Below are 23,492 nucleotides of genomic sequence, written 5' to 3' on the forward strand. Positions count from 1 at the left end.
TTCCAAAAGAAAGTAAAAGTTCATTCTTTGGATTCCCAGCACACACACAAAAAAAACAAAAAGGTTCTCACATTGGCTCATTGGCTTTTTTTCAGTAAACTAAAACAGTCTTGCTCTCTAAAGTTGTGAGCTACTGCTCATTTCCCATTGCAACATTGTGTGATGCCTCTTTTTGTCAAGTCCTCAAAGTTGTCATGAAGAGCCTGGTCTCACTAAAAGGTGCTGCCACACGGTGGCCGTAGAAGTCATTACAACCATAAATTTAAGGTAATAGAAAAGTTTGAAAATGTACTTCTTTTAATTAAATTACTGGATGAACCAAATAGCTTCAGAGCCACAATTACCTGACTATAGCAGTAAAGAAGCTTTTAACTTCTGCCAGTTCACCACCACACCAGCGTTGCATCTCTCAGCGTCAAAACATACATTTTTCTTTCCTTACACCTTGGACAATTCCAGTTCCTGTGGACAATAAAGTTACAGACCTTATCCTGCGAAAACGTCAAAATAGCCAGTACAGTCTCTTTTTGCAAGCAGTTTATCCAAATATATTGATTAACACACATTGTTGCTGCATGTTAATTGATCACTGCTAAGAGTGACCATCAGTTCATTACAAATTGAAGTATTTGTGTGTTTTTCTCTTTAATTTTGTCTTGCCATTTTGTCTTGCCATGTTCTTTAATATTGAGGCCAACTTGATATCAAGGAAACTTGATATATGTAAACTTGTGGCCCACTGGAATTCTGATAAAGTGAATAAAAGTTAAATATTCTGTCTGTGAACATTGCTGAGAAAAAATTACTTTTGCCCTGCACAAAGATTTTTTTAAACATACACCAGATTTATAGTTTAATATACCGTAATATCTGTGGAGGGGTTATAAAGTGAGCATTAAAAAAATTCAAACTAAGTATATGTAAACTTCTGACTTCAGTTGTGTGTGTGCATGTGTAATACAGTTTTTATGTGTAATGAATAAATAAATTATATATTTATCTTCTTATATATATATATCTTCTTTTATAATACTCCACCATGTTTGTCGGTCCAGGATTTTAAATCTCCTGTAGCTCGCAAACTGTTTCACCTATTGACTTGAAATTTGGTTCACATATACTATGTGACCTCTACTGTCCGCTTTTGAGGTGATGCTTTTTATTACTCTTTTTATTTTATTGTAGAATCAACTCTCGGCTGCAGGGCGGCCATGCGGCACATGCGTATGGGCGCCATTTTCTTCCCTACCCCATTTGTCGTTACTTCCTCTACCTCTTCATATCTTAAAAATCATTCTTGAGGCAGATTAAGTGAAAAATTAAGAAAAATTGTACAAAGTAATTGCAACACAAAAACTGACTTAATCAGTTTTAACATGAAAAGATGCCGATGGAAGAAGAGAAGAAGCGGGCCGCTAGGGTGGAGAAAACAAGCTGCTCATGAAGCAGCAGGCACATCAACCTCTGAGCAAATGAATGCAAAACATAGAGAGAGAGGATGAAATCTATAAGTCAAATGTTTTCACTGCACGTTATCGTGCAGTCTGCTGTTACTGGTGTGTGTGTATGTATGTATGTATGTATATGTGTTTGTGTGTGTGTGTGTGTGTGTGTGTGTGTGTATGTGTGTATATAGGGTATTGCAGATTTCCTTTGTCGTCTTCATCTGTGTTTTTATGTGTACTCATTACATAATCAGGAATCTGCAAACTTTGTGTCTACTTATGAGCTAATTACAGTGCATTGTGCCTGCACTCAGTGCAGAGCCCTATATGAAAATAGTCATTGCATTGATTAAATGGATTAGGGAATAGTATGATATGATGTGATAAAGAGAGAACTTTATTTGTCCCCATTGGGAAATGTTAGCTTTTTATAGAATATGTACAGTGTGTGTGTATTTTATTTATACTGTGTGTGTGTGTGTGTGTGTGTATATAATAGTATGTTCCTCCCATGGCCAACTTTCATGCTGTTTCGATATCTACAGTAAGATGCAAGTACATACATCCATCCATTACCCAACCCAGCATATCCTAACGCAGGGTCACGGGGGTCTGCTGGAACCAATCCCAGCCAACATAGGGCGCAAGGCAGGAACAAACCCCGGGCAGGGCGCTAGCCCACCGCAGGACATACACACTCACACCCGGAACAATTTATTCACCTAACCTGCATGTCTTTGGACCGTGGGAGGAAACCCACGCAGACATGGGGAGAACATGCAAACTCCACGCAGTGAGGACCTGGGAAGCAAACCCAGGTCTCCTTACTGCAAGGCAGCAGCGCTACCACTGTGCCACCGTGCCGCCCTATGCAAGTACAATAGATGTACATTTCAATTTCATTGCTAATAGTCCGCCAGAGCCTTACCTACAGGGTGAAAAAGATGTGTTAAAGATGTATTAATGTGTATTCTTCTATTCTTAAGTTATTTCCTGTTTTTTATGTCTTTTGTAAACCTTTGCTACAATACCATACTGAATTACAGTCTAACATCATGATGACAAAGCAAACCTCTCCTTTTTGGGGTGTCATAATCTGTTCTTCTAATTATGACCACGTTTAATTGTATATGTATCTTCCATATTCATTCAGCTTTTCTCCAACAATTTAGTTTCTATTGTTCTTAAAGATAAACTGTCAGGTTGGTGAGCATCTTCAAACTGATCTGGTATAAGTGTGTGCACTCTTGGATAGATAGATATCCTGTGCAGGCTCTTTTTCTATACTTTTTTTATAATGTTCCTAGTTCAGGAGAAGTAGGCTGTGCCCTCCCAGCCACTAAAAGAAAAATGAAAGCAGATAACTGTTTACCTCCATGTTTGTGTATATTTCTTACTTAGTTTGATAACTTTTTTAAATGTATTGCCAATAATTTTGCCACAATTTTCTGTGACACAATTTTTTGATTTTACAATGTACTGTGCTATTATTTCCTTTCCATTTTATTTAAATCATGGCAGCAAACTTAAATAAAATCTAATTAATTAAAATTTAAGTGAAAATTTTTAAGCTTGATACATTTTGCTAAATCAAAAATTGGGCCCTTTTACTTGTTCCCTTTAAATACAGGAAATAAAATTCAGATCACTGCTGGAGTAATATTACTTTAGTCAGGGACACATTGACTAGTTGTGATGGGTTTGGGAGGAGTGGGATCAGTCAAATGCTGCCAACTGCAAGCAGTCTTTTTTTTTTTTTCTATTTGCATTCTGAAGGTGACCCTCTATATTAACTATACTCTTCAGAGAAAGTTGAGAGCAGCAATAGGCGTTGTGCCAAAGGGGTGAGGGAAAGTACCTTTTTTCCATTTGGGGGAAAAAAAAAAGTAATGAGAGTGACCATCGATTTTACATTTTCTGGCATGATTGATTTAAATGGAAGCTGAAAGCCTTAAACAGCTCTAAAAAGCTGAATTGATCTTTGTTTTACAGCTTGCTCTGCATACTGCCAGTTAGTCATTGGGCAGTTCCGTGTTTCATTTTGACAAGCTCCACATATAAGAATTAAAAAGGGGGGAAAATTTGCTTAAAACCAAAGCTGATATTTCTATTTTATAAGAAATTATGATGTTGGTGGATTAGTGAGAAAGCATGTATTTGACTTTTAGATGGGTAAGTTGTATAGATAATTTGTATTTCAACCCCTACTTTTTTTTTTTTTTTTAAAAGGAAGATAGTAAAGTAAATAAATACAAAAAAATCAAAAAAGTAAATCTTTCCTGTTGATACATTTATTGCAGATTGTGATGTACATTGGCCAGACTTCTAAAGATCTCCTAAAGTGGCCTCGACCATCTTCTCCACCAGTCATGAAGCTGGAGACAAGAGTGGAGGCAGAATATGGGATGCCGTCTACACATGCCATGGCAGCCACGGCGATCTCCTTCACTTTTTTGCTGTGTACAATGGACCGGTACAAGGTACAGTAATCACACATTGTGAGATGGGAGAGCTTCTTAAAACAATTTTGGATTATTGTATAAAAAGGAAGAATGTCTTTTGTGTAGTAAAATGGAGGAAGCCATAGAGTCGGTAGTCTCATCTAACCAAAGCTTCTATAATCTGTATTAATATTTATTTTTCTGAAAAGCCTTGCACCAGTGCCCACTTTATTAAAGTACCATTACTTTCACATCCACCCCTTGCTCTTCTTTGTCAGTTGAGTGTTCTTAACTCAACACCTGTAACAGAAGAATAGTTTAGATATTTTTTCAATAGGAACTGAATTTAATTTCAAGTTTTTGATTTTTATTTTGTGTCATCCTTGTGTACCAGTTATCAACCAAAATGACTGTGCCAATACTTATCAAGTGTCTCAGAATTACTCACGGAAATTGCACTATAAGCCTGAATAGGATATGAATTTGTCCTCTCCCAGAGTAGGAAATGAGAAGAAGTTATGAAGCTTTCTAGACCCACTTCCAGGAAGGAGGATTTTATGGCACTCCAAGCCACAAAATGGAATTCATGAAAGCATTTTGTAGTTTACTTGGAAATCTTGATGTTTTGTAGTTTTGATACTAATGCTAAGCTTCACCACAATGATAATATTAGTAATATTCAAAGTAGTAGGAGAAGAAAAAGAGGGAAAACATAAGGTAAGATATTGTGTTAAACCGCAAGTTGTTTTTGCTATTTCATAATTACATCAACAATATTACTGTAATAAGCACCAAAATGGAAAGACTGAGACAAACTCACCAAATGAGTGTAAAGCCTGATAATGGGCACATTTATTAAACCATGAATAATCATTCCACAGCTGTACTTCCAGAAGAATCGCCTATCCATTGTTTTGGCCATGGGAAATGCCTCATGAAATAACAGTTGCAGAAACTAACCACAGCTATTCCATTGCTGTTTCTTAAGTTACGTTCACTCTTCCAGTGTTTCCAATCAAATTCCAAAGTTGCATGCCATGCCTCTGTATGTGATACTCCACTCCAACCCAACCCATATCTTCTGCAAACCTTTATTTATCCAATGTTCTGGGGTTCTCTATTTTCCTTTTTCATGCCTTCCTGGTCTTGTAAACTGTAATGCAATTGTTCCTAGGGTTTATGAAATCCACTGTACAAAAACTTAAACCCTCCTCCAAATTCTCTTGCTCATCCATCTAGTTTCCTGAACACTCAACACTTCAACTTTCCTAGTTCCATGACATCTACCAACTCTCTTCCGTTCCCATTCATTGTCTCAACATTCAGTGCCCCCCACTCTTACTTTTAACTAACCCTTTTTTTTCCTCCTCACCTGTCTTCTTTTTCTGGACTAACTTTTTTAGCTTTACCAGCTTTTGGCCCAAGAGTCCTGGGTGACTTTCCAAAGGGGTCAGGCGAGGGCCCTGCGTGGCCCTAGCATTTTCCAAAGCTGATTGATTTGGAGTTTTTTAGCCGGATGCCCTTCCAGATACTAACCCTTTGTATTTATCCGGGCTTGGGACCAGCACCAAGTTGGGCTGCTTTGCTCCCTGGTAGCTAAATTAAGTTCAGTAAATGATTGTATGCTGCAGTATATTAATCTTTTCATCCGATCATGTAATTTGACATGTATACAAATTTTTGTGTCTATCTTACAAATATGCATTCAGTGTATGAGTGCACACATTCATTCCAGTTCTGCCAGGAAATTTAAAAATATGTATGTGTATATGTATATATGTACAGTGCATGTGTATATGTGTGTATATGTATATATGTATATATAATATATGTGTGTATATATATATATATATATATATATATATATATGTATACAGTATATGTATATATACAGTGGGGCAAAAAAGTATTTAGTCAGCCACCAATTGTGCAAGTTCTCCCACTTAAAAAGATGAGAGAGGCCTGTAATTTTCATCATAGGTATACCTCAACTATGAGAGACAAAATGAGAAAAAAAATCCAGAAAATCACATTGTCTGATTTTTGAAGAATTTATTTGCAAATTATGGTGGAAAAAAGTATTTGGTCAATAACAAAAGTTCATCTCAATACTTTGTTATATACCCTTTATTGGCAATGACAGAGGTCAAACGTTTTCTGTAAGTCTTCACAAGGTTTTCACACACTGTTGCTGGTATTTTGGCACATTCCTCCATGCAGATTTCCTCTGGAGCAGTGATGTTTTGGGGCTGTCGCTGGGCAACACTGACTTTCAACTTCCTCCAAAGATTTTCTATGGGGTTGAGATCTGGAGACTGGCTAGGCCACTCCAGGACCTTGAAATGCTTCTCACGAAGCCACTCCTTCGTTACCCGGGCGGTGTGTTTGGGATCATTGTCATGCTGAAAGACCCAGCCACGTTTCATCTTCAATGCCCTTGCTGATGGAAGGAGGTTTTCACTCAAAATCTGACGATACATGGCCCCATTCATTCTTTCCTTTACACGGATCAGTCGTCCTGGTCCCTTTGCAGAAAAACAGCCCCAAAGCATGATGTTTCCACCCCCATTCTTTACAGTAGGTATGGTGTTCTTTGGATACAACTCAGCATTCTTTCTCCTCCAAACATGACGAGTAGAGTTTTTTCATCTGACCATATGACATTCTCCCAATCCTCTTCTGGATCATCCAAATGCTGTCTGGCAAACTTCAGACGGGCCTGCGCATGTACTGGCTTAAGCAGGGGGACGCGTCTGGCACTGCAGGATTTGAGTCCCTGGCGGCGTAGTGTGTTACCGATGGTAGCCTTTGTTACTTTGGTCCCAGCTCTTCTGCAGGTCATTCACTAGGTCCCCCCGTGTGGTTCTGGAATTTTTGACCCCACGGGGTGAGATCTTGCGTGGAGCCCCAGATCAAGGGAGATTATCAGTGGTCTTGTATGTCTTCCATTTTCTAATAATTGCTCCCACAGTTGATTTCTTCACACCAAGCTGCTTACCTATTGCAGATTCAGTCTTCCAAGCCTGGTGCAGGTCTACAATTTTGTTTCTGGTGTCCTTTGACAGCTCTTTGGTCTTGGCCATAGTGGAGTTTGGAGTGCGACTGTTTGAGGTTGTGGACAGGTGTCTTTTATATTGATAACGAGTTCAAACAGGTGCCATTAATACAGGTAACGAGTGGAGGACAGAGGAGCCTCTTACAGAAGAAGTTACAGGTGTGTGAGAGCCAGAAATCTTGCTTGTTTGTAGGTGACCAAATACTTATTTTCCACCATAATTTGCAAATAAATTCTTTAAAAATCAGACAATGTGATTTTCTGGATTTTTTTCTCATTTTATCTCTCATAGTTAAGGTACAGTATACCTATGATGAAAATTACAGGCCTCTCCCATCTTTTTAAGTGGGAGAACTTGCACAATTGGTGGCTGACTAAATACTTTTTTGCCCCACTGTATGTATATATGTATAAAATGATTTGCATGGTGGAAGAACACCACATTCCAAGAAAAACACCTGCTACCTACTGTCAAATTTGGTGGAGCTTCCATTATTCTGTGGGGCTGTGTGGCTAGTTCAGGGACTAGGGCCCTTGTTAAAGTCGAGGGTCAGATGAATTCAACCCAATAGCAACAAATTCTTCAGGGTAATGTTCAAGCATCAGTCACAAAGTTGAAGTTACGCAGGGGTTGGATATTCCAACAAGACAATGACCCAAAACACAGTTAGAAATCTACAAAGACGTTCATGCAGAAGGAGAAGTACAGTGTTCTGGAATGGCTGTCACAGTAATATGTATATGTATGTGTGTAAAATATATAATGTGTGTGTGTATATATATATATATATATATATATATATATATATATATATATATATATATATATATGTATATGTCTGTATATATGTATATGTATGTATGTATATACAGTACAACCCCAAAATTCGCTGGGGTTACATTCCTAGAGCACCCGCGAACTGTGAAAAACCGTGACTTTTGGATGTGGTTAAAAAATGCCTTTTAAATGCCTATTTTTATAGTTTAAACCCTAAATACAGTATGCCCCAAAGCAGTTTAATTTCATTGCAAACTCAGCTTAATACATTACCTAAAAAATTACCTTAATACATTACCTAAAAACAGAATGTAAAGTTAACCTGTATACTGTACAGTACTGTACTGCTATGTCTCCCGTGGTGCTAGAATGTAAAATACCGATGTTACCGCTATACAGTACATACTGTAATTCATGAAAGCGCGTTTTCTTTGGTATGCGCTGTTTTCTTTGTTATAAGCAGAGTAAATACATAATTTCATTTTAATTAAAATACAGTAAAATGTATGGGTACTCACCAATGATGAATGATATTGATGATGAAGTAGCTGTGCAGTATGATGCAGAGGATTTAAAACTCCTCGGGTGGCACCTCTTTTTCAGGCATTTCAGGAGGAGTCGTATCTTTGGACGGGGTTCTTCTGGTGGGGTTTCGTGCTGGCTTTTCTTTATAGGTTTCAGGAACATTGTGATGGGAAGTTGCTATATTGTCTCCTGTAGCGAATTGCTGGTACAATTTCCGTGCTTTCTCACAGATGATGTTACTGTCCAAGGGGATGATGTTCTTCCTGCAGTCGGTGATCCACAATGCCAAGGCAAATTCCATCCTGACAATATTTTTATTCCTTATGGTCATTACCTTTTTGGCAATATCACAGACACTTACAGATACAGTACTCCAGATTGCTGCTTTGTTCTTCTATATATAGTGTGTGGTGCTTTCATTAATGCCATAGTGGCGCGCTACTGCAGCATAACTTTTTAGTTCCTGGAGCACATCCAGTAGTTCAACCTTCTTCTTTCGCTTAGGCTCAGTGCAAGAAGCCTTAGAAGGTGCAGGGTGTTTCGGCAACATCTTGTGCGTTTAAGAATAACAAAATGAATACAATAACAAAAAAGAACGCACAAGGACACTCAGCTGGAGATGCGTCACAGGGCAGCAGTCAATCGGCAGCAAGGAGAAATGAATAACACTCTCGGATTGGCTACTTTCACCATCCCAATCCGCGTTTCCCTCAGCGGTGGTTAACCCACTCAGCTGGAGATGCATCACAGGGCAACTGTCAATCAGCAGCAAGGTGAAATGAATAATACTCTCAGATTGGCTACTTTCACCATCCCAAACCACTTTTCTCTCAGCGGTTGCTTCCTGTTCTCTCTACAGTACAGTATTGCCACTAAAAAAGCAATAAAAAATTGCGGAGGATATTTGTGCTTTACGCTAACAATTAATAGTTAGGTTCTAAGGAAAAATCCGCAAACGACTTTGAGTCCACGAACCCTGAACCGCGACTTTGTGGGGGTCTACTGTAATATATATATATATATATATATATATATATATATATATATATATAGGGGCGGAGTGGTGGCTTTGAGGCTAGGGATCTGCACTGGCAATCAGAAGGTTGCTGGTTCGAATCCTGTAAATGCCAATAGGGACTCTGCTCTGTTGGGCCCTTGAGCAAGGCCCTTAACCTGCAATTGCTGAGCGCTTTGAGTAGTGAGAAAAGCACTTTATATAAATGCAGAGAATTATTTATATATCTCCTCTTTAATAAAACCCCTGTGTGCGTCCAGTGTCTGTGTGTGTGTGTGTCTTCTGCGCGCGGGGCACAGTGCGATGCTTCAAAGGCCGCCTGATGCGTCACACAAGACAGAGAGGGTGGGACCTATAAAATATCGCACGGCCGATCCAATCGGATTTTGGTAAATGAGGTAACACCTAAAACATAAGGCACGAAAAATCCAATCAGGTACTGAGACGCGGAGACCAGCTTCCCCAAAGAGGTGGGATTAGCGTTTGTTGTTGTGCAAGTGTTCACTCTGAGGATGTCAGATTTGCGATTAAGAAGCTTGACCCAGTAAAGTGTAAAGTGTCAGTCGTTGAAGGGGTTTTCCTAAACATACTAATTTTCATGATATTACAATAGGATGACTTTTAAAAGTAGATTTATTTTTGCGCACATAAAATCAGTTGCTGGGGAAATGCCACACATAAAATAATCCGCTGCATGCCAGCACAGATTAAAATACTTGCTGGGGAACTGCACAGTGCTTGCTGGAGAGACGCCACAGCAAGCTAAAATAAAGAGAGGCAGGATAGGAGATCTTCAAACGGAAACAACTTATCAATCAACAGCCACAGAGGAGAGGATAAATGTAATATTAATTATACTTACTGTATTGTCATATACATTTCTGTTTTATTTTTATTATTATTTTACTTAAGGCTTCTTGCAAAAATATTTTTGACAAAAAAAAAATTAAGACAAGAAACAGAATGAGGTCAAGGTCCCTTGCCATTTATTATAGACTGTTCCTACTAATGTTTATGCACTACTGTTCTAGCGCCCGTTATTGTAACGGGCTTAATGTCTAATTAATATATATATATATATATATATATATATAATATTACACATATATATGTATGTGTGTGTGTGTATATATATATATATATATATATATATATATATATATATATATATATATATATATATGTGTAATATATATATAATATGTATTCATTGTATTCGTAGTCTGTGTCACAATCTGATTGTATGGGTGGTTACCTATCAGGTAATGCTTGTGGTTGGTCAGCAAGTCAGCTAACATCCGCCACGGTGCCCTCATTTCAGTTGCGAGAAGCAGATCATAGAATGGTTGAAATAGTCAACGTCCAAGGTTCAATTCCCCGAGAGGGGGGTGCAGTGAGTGTGTACGCCTGATGAGCCCAGAATTAGGGCGAAACACGTGTCACGTACTCTTTGCATTATCTGACCATAAACTATTTTAACCATATATATATATAAAATGTGTGTATATATATATGTATACACTCCCTTATCACCACAAGGTGTCTGAAGGTACAGCGCGCATCCTGGCCAAGTCAGGCATCAGAATAGCACACAAACCCATGAACAATCTGCGCACGGTCCAGTTTAATGCTAAAAACAAGAAATCGATAGCAGAAACATGAAACACAGTTTATAGCATTCCATGCAGTTCTTGCTCAGCGGTATACATAGGACAAACTTCAAAAAGAATCGCAACACGTATACAGGAACATCGCAACGCCATCAGAAGAAAGTACTCACTTTCATTGATCTACACGCATACTAAATCAACAGGACATACATTTAACTGGGACAATGTACAAGTAAAATTTAAGGCCAGTACTAAAAGTGCCAGAGAGCTGGCCGAATCTTGGCTATCAAATGAGAACACCATCAACAGACACTTGGACATAAATCCAGCATATGCAAACTTAAGAAGAACATGTTCATAATAAATAAACTGTACACCCAATACCCCCTCCCCCATCACACTGACTTAGCCACCCCCCACCCCCTCCACGTAATGTTTTGCTATATATTGCCTTTGATTCTTGTAAGTCTAAGCATTATCCTCTGATGAAGACTCCTGGCAGGGGTTGAAAGCTCAGGAATAAAAAGTACTTTATGGTACGTGATTCATTTTTTCTCCCTTTGTGGATCTCCAGCTGCAAATATGCAAACCGTATCACAGACCTTCTCTTCCATATGTGTGTATATATATAATATGCATGTATATGTGTATATATATATATATATATATATGTATGTATATACACATATATATGCACTGTATTATTTGTCATGCAGAAATTATTTCCTGTGCTTAGAATATGGACTCTGATTGAGTCCATTTCTCACCATCACCTCCACCCTATGACCACAGGGTCAAATCAGAGCAAGGCATCATATACAATGATTCATTGTCCACCCAGCCACATTGTTACTGATGTCCTCCATCATTTTGCATACTTCTACTTAAAAGCTGTGGAAAACAACAAGTGAGAAAATTGGTTACTCATAATGCAAACAGGTGTGATGGCACAGTACCATTGTTTTCCTGAGCCCAGCCTTTACATTGTAAAGTTACACACTGAACCTCTGTGTGTAGTTGTGAGTACACAATTTGAATTTCAACAAAGCATGGTCAGGTGAGAATTTGGGGGCGTAGGACTTCTCCTGTGTTATGTTAAGTTACTGGCATGGGAAGCAAGGAGTTTACTGGGTGCAGCAGGCAGCTTGCATTTAATTAAAGATTCCTGCCAGCTGCCATACCCAAATGCTTACTGGAAACATTCTCATTAGTTTAATATGCTTCATAAAAGCCAAAATGTTTTGTTTTTGGGCATTTTGCCCAAGCAAGAGGCTCAGGTGGCTTATCAATATTAAATGGATTTTTTCCAGGATTGTCACAAAGGGCCATGGGTTTTAATAGTGCTGTTTTCTGTATGTTCCCCTTGATCAATCTGCCCTCCATTTCGGAATTCACTGGATGGCCTGAGCCCCTTTGCCTAAAAGGACTGAAGGAGAAATCCCCAGACATTCATTCATCAGGAAAGCTGCTTCACGCTTGCACACAGCAGCTTTCATCAGCATTAAAATGCCTTCGCTCGGCAGCTATTTATTGTTTGCTTGTTATTAAGATAGGAGAAAAAGCTGAATGGATGATGGATGCTGAAATAATCCTGTGTGTCATCAGTCTTCAGGGTGTGTCAATCTGAGTTCATCCCCCTGCCTGACGTTCGCTGCAAATTGTTTTTCTTCTCTCCTTCCTTTGCTGAAGTTGGTCAAGCTGTTCACACAGCTTAGTAACACACCATCCTGGAGATAGAGCTAATTGCTGTTTTGTACTTTGTGCTTTGCATCTTTGTGGTGGGGTCCGGAGCGGGTGACAGCACATTTTTATTGGCCCACATGATGCAGAATCAGTGTTGAGAGTGTGTGTGTGTGTGTGTGTGTGAGGGATAAATATGGCAAGTGGGCTTTGTTTTCAGTTCTGATGGTAGGGGTTACAATTTCTCATAGTGCTTCAAAAAGGTCCATCTTTAAAGCCAACTAACTTAGCTAATCTGCATTATATTATATAATCTTTTGGAATGTTTTTTAAGAATCCACTATTACAACAGAATGGCATGGCTCAAGAAAATTTATTGGCAGTCAGTAGGCAAGCTAGACACCTTCTGGTCTTCACATTTTATGATGAGTATCCACCTTCCCAGTTTGGAATGGCTAACCTTCTTGGCATTGACAAGTTCATGAAAATTAAGGTTTATAGCATTGCCAGGTTTCTGGTGAATGACCTTTTTGGTGTTACCCACTTTATGGTGTAAGTATACTGTTGAATACTTGAACATTTATGGAAATTGAATAACCTGATGTTGCTGACTGTTGCTGTCAAACTGCCTTGTCAGCTTGACCCTCTTACACTATGCAAAGTCTCCCACTCTGTATTTGTGGTCAGTGAGTCTCCAAGTACCATGCTTTGCATTTACTTGTCCTCTTAGCTTTGGACACGTAATGGTGACAGTCCTTTTGCACACTTTGTATTAAGTGATCTTTTTGATCACTGCAAGTGTACCCCAATTCATGGGACAGGATTTGTACAAAATGATCATTTTGGCATTTGATGCTTTCCTTGAGAGATCAAATACTAAGTAGATTGTACAATGGTCAAGAATGTATTTTCCATTACAGCTTTGACTATTGCCACTCTGGTCACTGTGCTTTGTGTAGTTTACTCGTTCCCCTGCTATTAACTGGTGACTCGTTTTCCTCCAAATTGTTTAAGGTCAAGTAGATGAAGTAAATGAAAAGAATGTGAGAAGTTTGCAGATGATCTCAATGACAGCAGAAATCAAACACTTCAGTGGCAATAAAATAATAAGTATGAAAGAGCAAGCAAACATTGCAGTTTTACATCCAGATTGTAAAAAGTTCAAGCTTAAGTGCATTCTTATATGTTAAACTAAATATGGAATGAGGAGCAAATAGTGTTGTGGAGAACTGTGTTGAAGACTTGCCCATGGTTAAGTCTAATAGTGCAAGTGCTTAATCATTTTTAACCCAACAAAAAATGGTTAAGTATTCACTTTCCAGACTTGCATATTCCAATTAAATACAATGTATTCAAATAATTGATTTTAATTTAAATATTGCATGGAGAACAAAGTGTTTAAGGAAAGAGTAAAGCTGTCTTAGTTACTGTAGGGCAATCATACGATGGAGTCTCATTCTGATCATTGTGAGGCAGATTCCTACTTTGTGCTTTCAGGAGGATGGGAAAAAGCTGGTAAAGAACATTAATGAACTATGATGTAATATAAATTTACATATGGTTAGAACTAATTAAAATTAATTCATGAGTAAGTTGCCTTTTTGCTATGTTAGAGTTTGATTAGTACATTACATCTCATTCTGAAGGACAAAATATGATGATAAATATTGCTGTATGCAAATAAAACCACGTAAATTCCAAACGTTTTTAACAATTTTCCACATGGCCTCTATCTGTTTGTTTCTTAGAAACTGTATGTTTATAAAGCCACCAACCTCTTCAAGAAACAAGATTGAGAAAAAGTTAATTTTTGCTGTAGCAAGATGGCATACTGGGCAGTTGGTGGAAGCAGTGTTCATGACACCTCAGAGTGATCTCATGGTAACAGATGGTGCTTGAATCATATTGGACAATTGAAATTTAAAAAAACAAATAGTTTGCTTCAGCTTTTACTGGAGAACAGTGAGCTGCAGTCTGGTAGCTCTCTTGGATTCCAACAGTTTATACCAGATTTAGACTGGTTCATAGCCTTCAGTTTAAATTTAATTCAACGAACACACATAGTGATACACTTGTACTTTCAAAAGCATTCTCTGGCGGCTGATCCTGATGTATGGAGTTTATATTTCAGAAGAACAATTAGCAGAAATTTATGAAAATTCTATGGGTCATATACTGATTGGCATTTGCTTTTAGACTTGCCTTATGTACAAATGTGTGTGCCTAATATGTGACAAACTATAAGATGTCGGCTAATAATTTATATGTGTCATAAGATTACTTGTAATAATTGGCACTCTCTTAATATGCCGTCTTGTTTGTAGATTCTTTTGAGCATCCACATTGGGTTTGGGAAGAAGTTCCCCTTTGCAAATGGTAATTTCTGAGATATGTATGAGCCGGAAAGAATAATTGCTATGGATTTTTTATTAATGCATTGGAATCAAAACACTTAAACTTGTCATTTGATAAACAATTATGTGACAATCCCCTGTGGCTTAGATAGAATAAAGCAACAGTCACATTGCACAGAGGTGTACATTTTAAATTGCGTGGCTCCAGAATTTTGTGCCATTCTGACAATTTGATCTTTTGATATATTGCCAAGCGTTAAATATTGTTGATAAACTGTTTTGTGAAAACAAAATTCACAAATCGGTCCATTTATGACCTTCACCTAAGCCTATTGCCCACCCACTAATGATGTACCTGACCAAAAAGCAGACAAAATGCATCTACTTTCTTGGCTTGATTCTGACACATTGCATGGTGTCAAGTAGAATTTGATGTCTCAGATTTAATGAAAAATTTTCCAAATTTTGTTGCAACTCCTGAAGTGAGGAAGAGGGCAAACGTGCCTGTTCACTACAGTGTCCTAAATACGGTATGTAAAGGAAAGGGAAAGCCAACTAATTTAGGATGACTTGATTATTATGTTGGCTTTGAGTATTATCAGTTTCCAGTAAATTTTACTGTAGGTAGTGAAAAAGTGCTGTCACTCTACTACAGTTATATGCATAAGAGGAGAAAAGACCTTCACACAGGTATGATATAGACTCAAAGCTCTGAGGAACCGTGACTAACAAATCATCTCTCCCTCATGCTATGGGTGTGCTGCCGGACTTCAAGGAGGCATACTGAATATGGGAAGTGGCATACAACAGAAGAAATTTAGCCCAAGTACCATCACTGATGTTGCCTCAGGTGGCCAACGGAATTGCCTGAGATGTTTGTCATCTCTTTGTTGCCTATGCCTGGGACGTATGTCTGACCCATAAGCTATCTAGTAGGCATGACACAGATTATTATTTGAAATAAGCGTGTAGCATTAATCAACATGCAGATTGATTTTCCTGCTGTAGCCATTATCGATTCTAGCCAAGGAAGATTCCAGGAATATCGTATTTCATGCTTTGCCCGATCTGACGCCAGTTACAAAGTGATTGATCTGCTAAGGAGCAATTCTACAGTTGGTACCTTTTCTTTTTACTTAACTGCTTTTAGCGGGAAAAAAAATACTCCCACCTCCCTTGCATCAGAAACGGTGCTTGCATGCGGAGAAATCGGAGCAGGTCACTACATTATTAATTTGAAATTGCATCTGCTGTGGTTGGTGCCTGTAGCTTGCATAGTCATAGTTCTAGGAATAAAGAAACTAGTCACAGAGTTGAAATGCCTGCCTTCCAAGTCACTTTGTCACTTTTTCTTCTGATCAAAAAGAATTGCCCAAGTCATGTTTGGTTAATTGTTGATCAATAAGGGTCTGAGATCACCATTAACGGAACATTTGCTAAAACTGAAGCAGTACAAGATATGAGGATTAGAGTAAAATTATGTCAGCCTCAATTTTTCAAGTTTGCAGCATTCAGTGTTTTGTGTTTTTTGCCTTAAAATGCTATAGCATCACATACAGAGTGTAGTATTTTGGTCTCTCTGGACATTTTCTGTTTCCCATATAGATTTATATAAATGTAATTTTTTTTTCTTTCTTGGTACAGTAGATACGAGTATGGCAAGTACTAGTGTAGATCTTAGTAAATCAGACTGAATGCAATTTATTTCAGTCTTCATTTAATCTGTGCATAATAATTGATAATTGCTAATTGTAAATAGAATCTCATCAGGTTTGTTTTAATTGGCTAATATCTAAATTAATCCACTGTCTCATCCTTTTTAGAAGCTATCTATTTAAGGTCACCATGTAGCTTTGTCTGTTTAAGATAATATAGGTTTATTTCCATTAGCTTGTCAGAGCAGGACATGCCATGGATGCTCTTCTACAGCTTCTTTGTCTTATTGTAGCATAGTGACCAGAACTGTGTATAATACTCTAGGTGAGAACTCTCCGTGTATTTCCATTTGTATACAAATACTTGGAAGGCAGTCTAGGAAGATTGTCAACAACTGGACAGCTATTTATGGAATTATTAATGAACTATTGTATGATTTTCAGACATGGTGTAAAGAAATAAGTCAAATGAAACTAAAGTTAGAAAGTGCTCACAAACATTTCAATATATATAGATATTTTTCATATGCATCTTTGCCAGAATCTTCAGTATAATTGTCACATGCCATAGCAAAAATATCCATCTATCCATTTTCCTAACCCACTTATCTACAGCAGGGTGCAAGGCACCTGGAGCCTGTACCAATAGTCACTGGGCACAAAGCAGTAAAAATACTTGGACAGAGCTCCAGTCCATCACAGGGCATACACACACAAAATAATATACACTCTTAACAAGGCCAACTTAGCCATGCCAATTCACCTAACCTGCATATCTTAGACTGTGAGAGGACACTGGAGAACCGTGTGGAGACTCGCATGGACATGGGGAGAACATGCAAACTTGAAGCATGGGGGGCATTCAGGGTATGAACCTTGCTTATTGCAACCACTACTCAACTTAGCCATCCTTAAAGCGTAAATATGACATCGCCTATCATTTTATTTGGTTCATGGTAAAGCGCTTTGTAATTTATGAAACACAAAGTTATGGCAACTTATAATCATTTTTGATCAGGTCATGAAGATATATAGGAAGAATTTTACTCTGTAAATACTGTAAAAGCTTTTGAAGCATTACACAAACTAAAGGTGGGTGATGCCACCTGTTGATGAATAGCTTCCTGGGTTTAGTAATTTACATGGTCTGACCATTTGCTTTAAACATAGAGGCTGGGTGCATTTGAAGGCTAGTACACACTAGTCCTCTATAAACAGGCTCCCTAAAATTTCAAGCATTCCCTCATATCCCAGGCCTCTTACTATAGACTGAATGTAAACCAACTGAGTATTGTCAGTTAAAATGAGTTTTTCTTGTCAAAGCAGAGATCTCCTTAAGTAATTTACTTTGTGGTTAAAGTTACTAATACACTTCCTCAAGGTTCAGGGATTGCAATAGACGATCTTGGGCTTGAGTATTCATTGTGAAGCTGTTAAAATGCACAGATATTTATTTTATTAGAACATTAGAACAATCTAGATGAGAACAGGCCATTCAGGCCAACAAAGCTTGCCAGTCCTATCCACTTAATTCTTCTAAAACACATCAAGTTCAGTTTTAAAAGTACCTGAAGTCCTAGTGTCTACCACACTACTTGGTAGCTTATTTCAAGTGTCTGTGGTTCTCTGTGTAAAGTGTCCCTGTGTTCTTGATGATGAACTCATTTTAAAATAACAGTATTGATCCATTATAATAATTTGATTCATAATTTTAAACACTTGCATATCTCCTCATAATCTTCTTTTTTTTTAAACTGAAAAGGCTCAGTTCTTTAAATCTTTCTACATAAGTCATCCCCTGTTGCCCTGGACTCGGCCTAGTTGCTCTTCTCTGGACCATTTCTAGTGCTGCTGTGTCCTTTTTGTAGCCTGGAGACCAAAACTGCACACAGTACTCCAGATGAGACTTCACCGATGCGTTTTAAAGCTTGAGCATAACCTCCTTGGACTTGTACTCCACACGTCGTGCTATATAACCTAACATTTTATTAGCCTTCTTAATGGCTTTTGAACACTGTTGGGAAGTCGATAGCTTAGAGTTCACTATGACTCCTAAATCCTTCTCATCCCTTTCAATTTTCAGACCTCCTATTGTGTATTCAAACTTACATGTCATACTTTACATTTACTGACATTAAATTTCATCTGCCCAAGCCTTTATTCTGGCCAAGTCCATCTGTAATGATGCGACAGATTCCAGATTATCTGCCTGTCCACCTAGCTTGATATCATCTGCAAACTTAACTAATCTGTTACTTATATTCCTATCCAAAAAAAAAATATATATATATGAAGCACTAGTGGCCCTAGCACTGACCCCTGTGGAACACCACTTTTAACATCAGCCAATTCTGATAAGGTTCCTTGCACAAGAACAGTCTGCCTCGTGTGTTAGCCAATTTTGCACCTATCTACAAACATCAACCTGAACTCCCACTTCTTTTAGTTTGATGCCCAGCCTCTCATGTGACACCTTATCAAATGCTTTCTGAAAGTCAAGAAAAATATCATATGCTTCACTTTGATCATATCCTTTTGTTGCTTCTGCATAGAATTCTAGCATATTGGTAAAACATGACATCCTTCTTCCGAAACCATGCTGACTGCTTGGTAAAACTCCTGTTTTTGCCATGTGTAGCTCAGTCTTATCCTTCCATTTATTTTCCTGTGATGTACATTAAGGTTACTGGCCTATTGTTGCTTGAATCTGCTCAGTTACCTTTTTTATAATGCAAGATAATATTTGCCTTTTCCAGTCCTTCAAAATTTTCTCAGTGTGCAACGACTTCCTAAATATATGCATCAAGGGTTTATATATGTACCTGCTAGTCTCCTTAAGAACTTGAGGGTAAATATTATTTGGTCCAGGAGATTTGTTTGATTTCAGCATATTTAATCTAAGAAGTACTTCTCCCTGTACAATTTCTAAATCACTCAGTGATTCCTTAGTAGGCCCTTTTACCGCTGGGAGATTATCTACTTTCTCACTTGAGAAGACCTCAGAAAAATGCTTGTTTAGAGCATCTACTATTTCACTGTTTGGTATTTTTTATATCTCTTTTACTATTCCTGATTCACTTCACCTCCTCGTTGACTGATCTTTTACTACTAAAATACTGAAAGAATCTATTTGGGTTGCCTTTTGCCTTATCTGCTATATTCCTTTCTAACTGTCTTTTAGCCTCCCTAATATCTTTCTTAATGGTTGCCCTCATGCTCTCATATGTCCTACGATTTACATTGGAGTTAATAGTCTTATACACCTTATACAGCTGTTTTTCTTCTTTTGCAGCTTTTTTTATACATTTCAACTTGTTACAGGTGGCCTTTAGTACTCGCCATATCTGGATCAGTTTATAGTAGTTGTTCTTGTATAAAGATGATGTCTGAATAAAGCTACACATTGGCTTCTAAAGATAGTAGTCTTCACTTAAGTTTCAGTTAAGAAATAATTCAAGTAACATGGCAATCTCACAGTGCTTGTGTCCAGGCTGGAGATGCTTTTTGTGTACCCCAATAGGTCTCCTCATACACTTCTTGCTGTTGATTAATAAATATAATCTTGCCAAGTATGATTGTGGCATGTGATACACGGGCATCTAACCTAGGGCTCCTTTCTATTCCTCCTCACAGCCCTGTAATAGAAAGCTAGATTGAGAAAATGAGTGGTTGATGAAAAATAATAACTTGGTTTCTATGTTGGGGGGAAAAAAGGGTGATCTAAAATGCTAACTTTTGCCTGCATTGTAGAGGCTTGTATTCCTCATCGGAGCTAAGCAGTGTCTGTCAGAGAATGGGGGGTGTCAGTGTGAACTCCTTCTAACCAGATGCTTCTTTTGACATTCTTTGCAGTATCCATTTCAGTTGGGATTAGCGACTGCTGTGATTTTGTCATTGCTTGTGTCTCTCAGCAGACTTTACACCGGCATGCATACTGTTCTGGTAAGTGCAGATTTCGTATAAGAACACTTGAACTGGAATTGAGGTCTGTAGAGGAAAATGATCGATTAACCCATTTTAAAGCATAACCTCCAAAAACAGATGGCAGAAATACTTTTCTGCTTAAAAGCATCTGTCAAAACTCTTTGACTTAGAGTTACAGTGTCTTTAGACTAACACACCCTTTACATATAAAAGCCATGATACAGTTTACAATGTAGAATTTTCTGTCCTCAAGCATTTTCATAGTATTCTGAAGTTAATGGAATGGTGCTGTTTTTCAATTACCTTTGAGACGCTTTGGTGTTAGCAGTGCATTTTGCTCAAAGATGTTATTCTATAGTGGATTTTCTTAACCATGTTACGTAGATCATAGGTGTCATGCTCAATATATTGCATTGTTTAAGTCATCTTAATGATGTTTTTATTTGTTTTATAAGTATCTTTGGAAAAGCAGCCACCTAGTAATATGCAATATAAAGTAAAAAGATTATTTTGCTGCTTCCTGTTTGGCATATTCTTATTCTGCACATTCTAGATACCCAAAGTATTCTGTGTAATGTCAATTGATTCACTATATTGCATTTGTTATACAGTATTTTAATATTAATGGAGGGAACATTCTCTGCATGTTTACTACTCCTACTCTTTCACTTCATTTCTTTCTACATATCCCATTTCCAGTGTCATGCTTCCTTTCAGTATATTGTCATAGACTTCATCTCCTATTTCCTTACGCATTGTATTCAGTACATTGATGTCACACATTCATTATGCTGCAGGTTTTTGGGATCCCAATTAGAGAATCACCATGCACTTTACTTTTAACGTGTTTATGAAGGCCGTAACTTTCACTATGCTTTCATTAGATAAATTAGATAATTTATCTTTATTAATGCCAAGGGGAAATTTACATGCATACAGCAGGAGAAACATAAAAAACAAAGATACAGACTCACAGGACATATTTCAGTCAATAGATAAATAAATACATAAATAAAATATATTGTACAGGAATTGCAAAGTGAACTTAAATAAGCATTAGTTTGTGACGTTAGGAGGAAGCATTGAATTGTCTGATCGCATCAGGCAGAAAAAATCCCGAATGGTGCTTCTTAGCACACTGTAAAAGAATAAGCCTGTGGCTAAAACTGCTCCAAGAGAGCACATCCTGCAGGGGTTAGAGGGAGTTTTTCTTATTGGCATCCAATTTTGCCACCATTCTCTTTTCCACAAAAGCTTCCCATGTGTCCTGGGTTAGCCCTGTGACAAAGCAGGCTTTCCTGATAAATTTGTTCAGGCATTGTGCTTCTTTATGAGCTCAAGCTCCTTCCTCGGGATACAGCAGCGTAGAACAATACACTGGCTAGTACGGACTGATATTACATTTTTAGCAGCTTGCTGAAACATCAAAAGACCAGAATCTCGTCAGGAGGTACAGTGTGCTCTGGCCCTTCTTATATAGAGCTGCTGTGTTGTCAGACCAGACCAATTCACTGTTCATGTGAACCCGCAGGTTCTTGTAGCTCTGCATGACTTCCACATCCCACCCTTGAATGGTGACTGGTCTCAGAGGATCTTTGGCACACCAGAAGTCGACCACTATTAATAGTATTTGATCTAGAGGTAATGTGGGCTCCACACAATGTGATAAGTAACCTGGCTTTGTGTTTCTTCTGCATTGTTCTCGAACCAAAGCTCCTTTAGGCTGCCTATTGCATCTCATTTCCATAAAGTAACCTGTAGCCTATATACGGTCATATCAAAAGGTTTGGGAACCCCTCTCAGCCTACATAATAATTTACTTAACTTTCAACAAAAAAGATAAGTGGTATGTCTTTCATTTCCTAGGAACATCTGAGTACTGAGATGTTTTCCGAACAAAGATTTTTAGTGAAGCAGTATTTAGTTGTATGAAATTAAATCAAATGTGAAAAACTGGCTGTGCAAAAATTTGGGTACCCTTGTAATTTTGCTGATTTTGAATGCATGTAACTGCTCAATACTGATTACTTGCAACACCAAATTGGTTGGATTAACTCGTTAAGCCTTGATCTTCATAGACAGGTGTGTCCAATCATGAGAAAAGGTATTTAAGGTGACCAATTACAAGTTGTTCTTCTCTTTGACTCTCATCTGAAGAGTGACAGCATGGGATCCTCAAAGCAACTCTCAAAAGATCTGAAAACAAAGACTGTTCAGTATCATGGTTTAGGGGAAGGCTACAAAAAGCTATCTCAGAGGTTTAAACTGTCAGTTTCAACTGTATGGAATGTAATCAGGAAATGGAAGGCCACAGGCACAGTTGCTGATAAACCCTGGTCTGGCAGGCCAAGAAAAATACAGGAGCGGCATATGCGCAGGATTTTGAGAATGGTTACAGACAACCCACAGATCACCTCCAAAGACCTGCAAGAACATCTTGCTGCAGATGGTGTATCTGTACATCGTTCTACAATTCCGCACAAATAATGTCTGTATGGCAGGGTGATGAGAACGAAGCCCTTTCTGCACTCACGCCTCAGAGTCGCTTGTTATATGCAAATGCTCATTTAGACAAGCCAGATTCATTTTGGAACAAAGTACTTTGGACTGATGAGACAAAAATTGAGTTATCTGGTCATAACAAAAAACGCTTTGCATGGCTGAAGAAGAACACCGCATTCCACGAAAAACACCTGCTACCTACTGTCAAATTTGGTGGAGGTTCCATCATGCTGTGGGGCTAGTTCAGGGACTTGGGGCCCTTGTTAAAGTCGAGGGTCAGATGAATTCAAGCCAATATCAACAATTTCTTCAGGATAATGTTCAAGCATCAGTCACAAAGTTGAAGTTACGCAGGGGTTGGACATTCCAACAAGACAATGACCCAAAACACAATCTACAAAGGCATTCATGCAGAGGGAGAAGTACAATGTTCTGGAATGGCCGTCGCAGTCCCCTGACTTGAATGTCATCGAAAAATGTATGGGATGATTTGAAGCAGGCTGTCCAT

At 38.2% G+C, this 23,492-nt stretch overlaps 1 protein-coding gene across 2 annotated transcripts in view; it reads left to right on the forward strand.

The window, feature by feature from the left end:
* sgpp2 (sphingosine-1-phosphate phosphatase 2) overlaps positions 1-23,492 on the forward strand; it is a 48,680-nt gene that overhangs the window by 19,539 nt on the left and 5,649 nt on the right. For both annotated transcript variants that reach the window (XM_028794405.2, XM_028794406.2), the window contains 2 exons: positions 3,746-3,925; positions 20,411-20,500. In XM_028794405.2, coding sequence (XP_028650238.1) covers positions 3,746-3,925; positions 20,411-20,500 — 270 coding nt within the window. The remainder of the gene's footprint in view (positions 1-3,745; positions 3,926-20,410; positions 20,501-23,492) is intronic.

Source organism: Erpetoichthys calabaricus, chromosome 2, assembly GCF_900747795.2.
Source record: "Erpetoichthys calabaricus chromosome 2, fErpCal1.3, whole genome shotgun sequence".
NCBI lineage: Eukaryota > Metazoa > Chordata > Cladistia > Polypteriformes > Polypteridae > Erpetoichthys > Erpetoichthys calabaricus.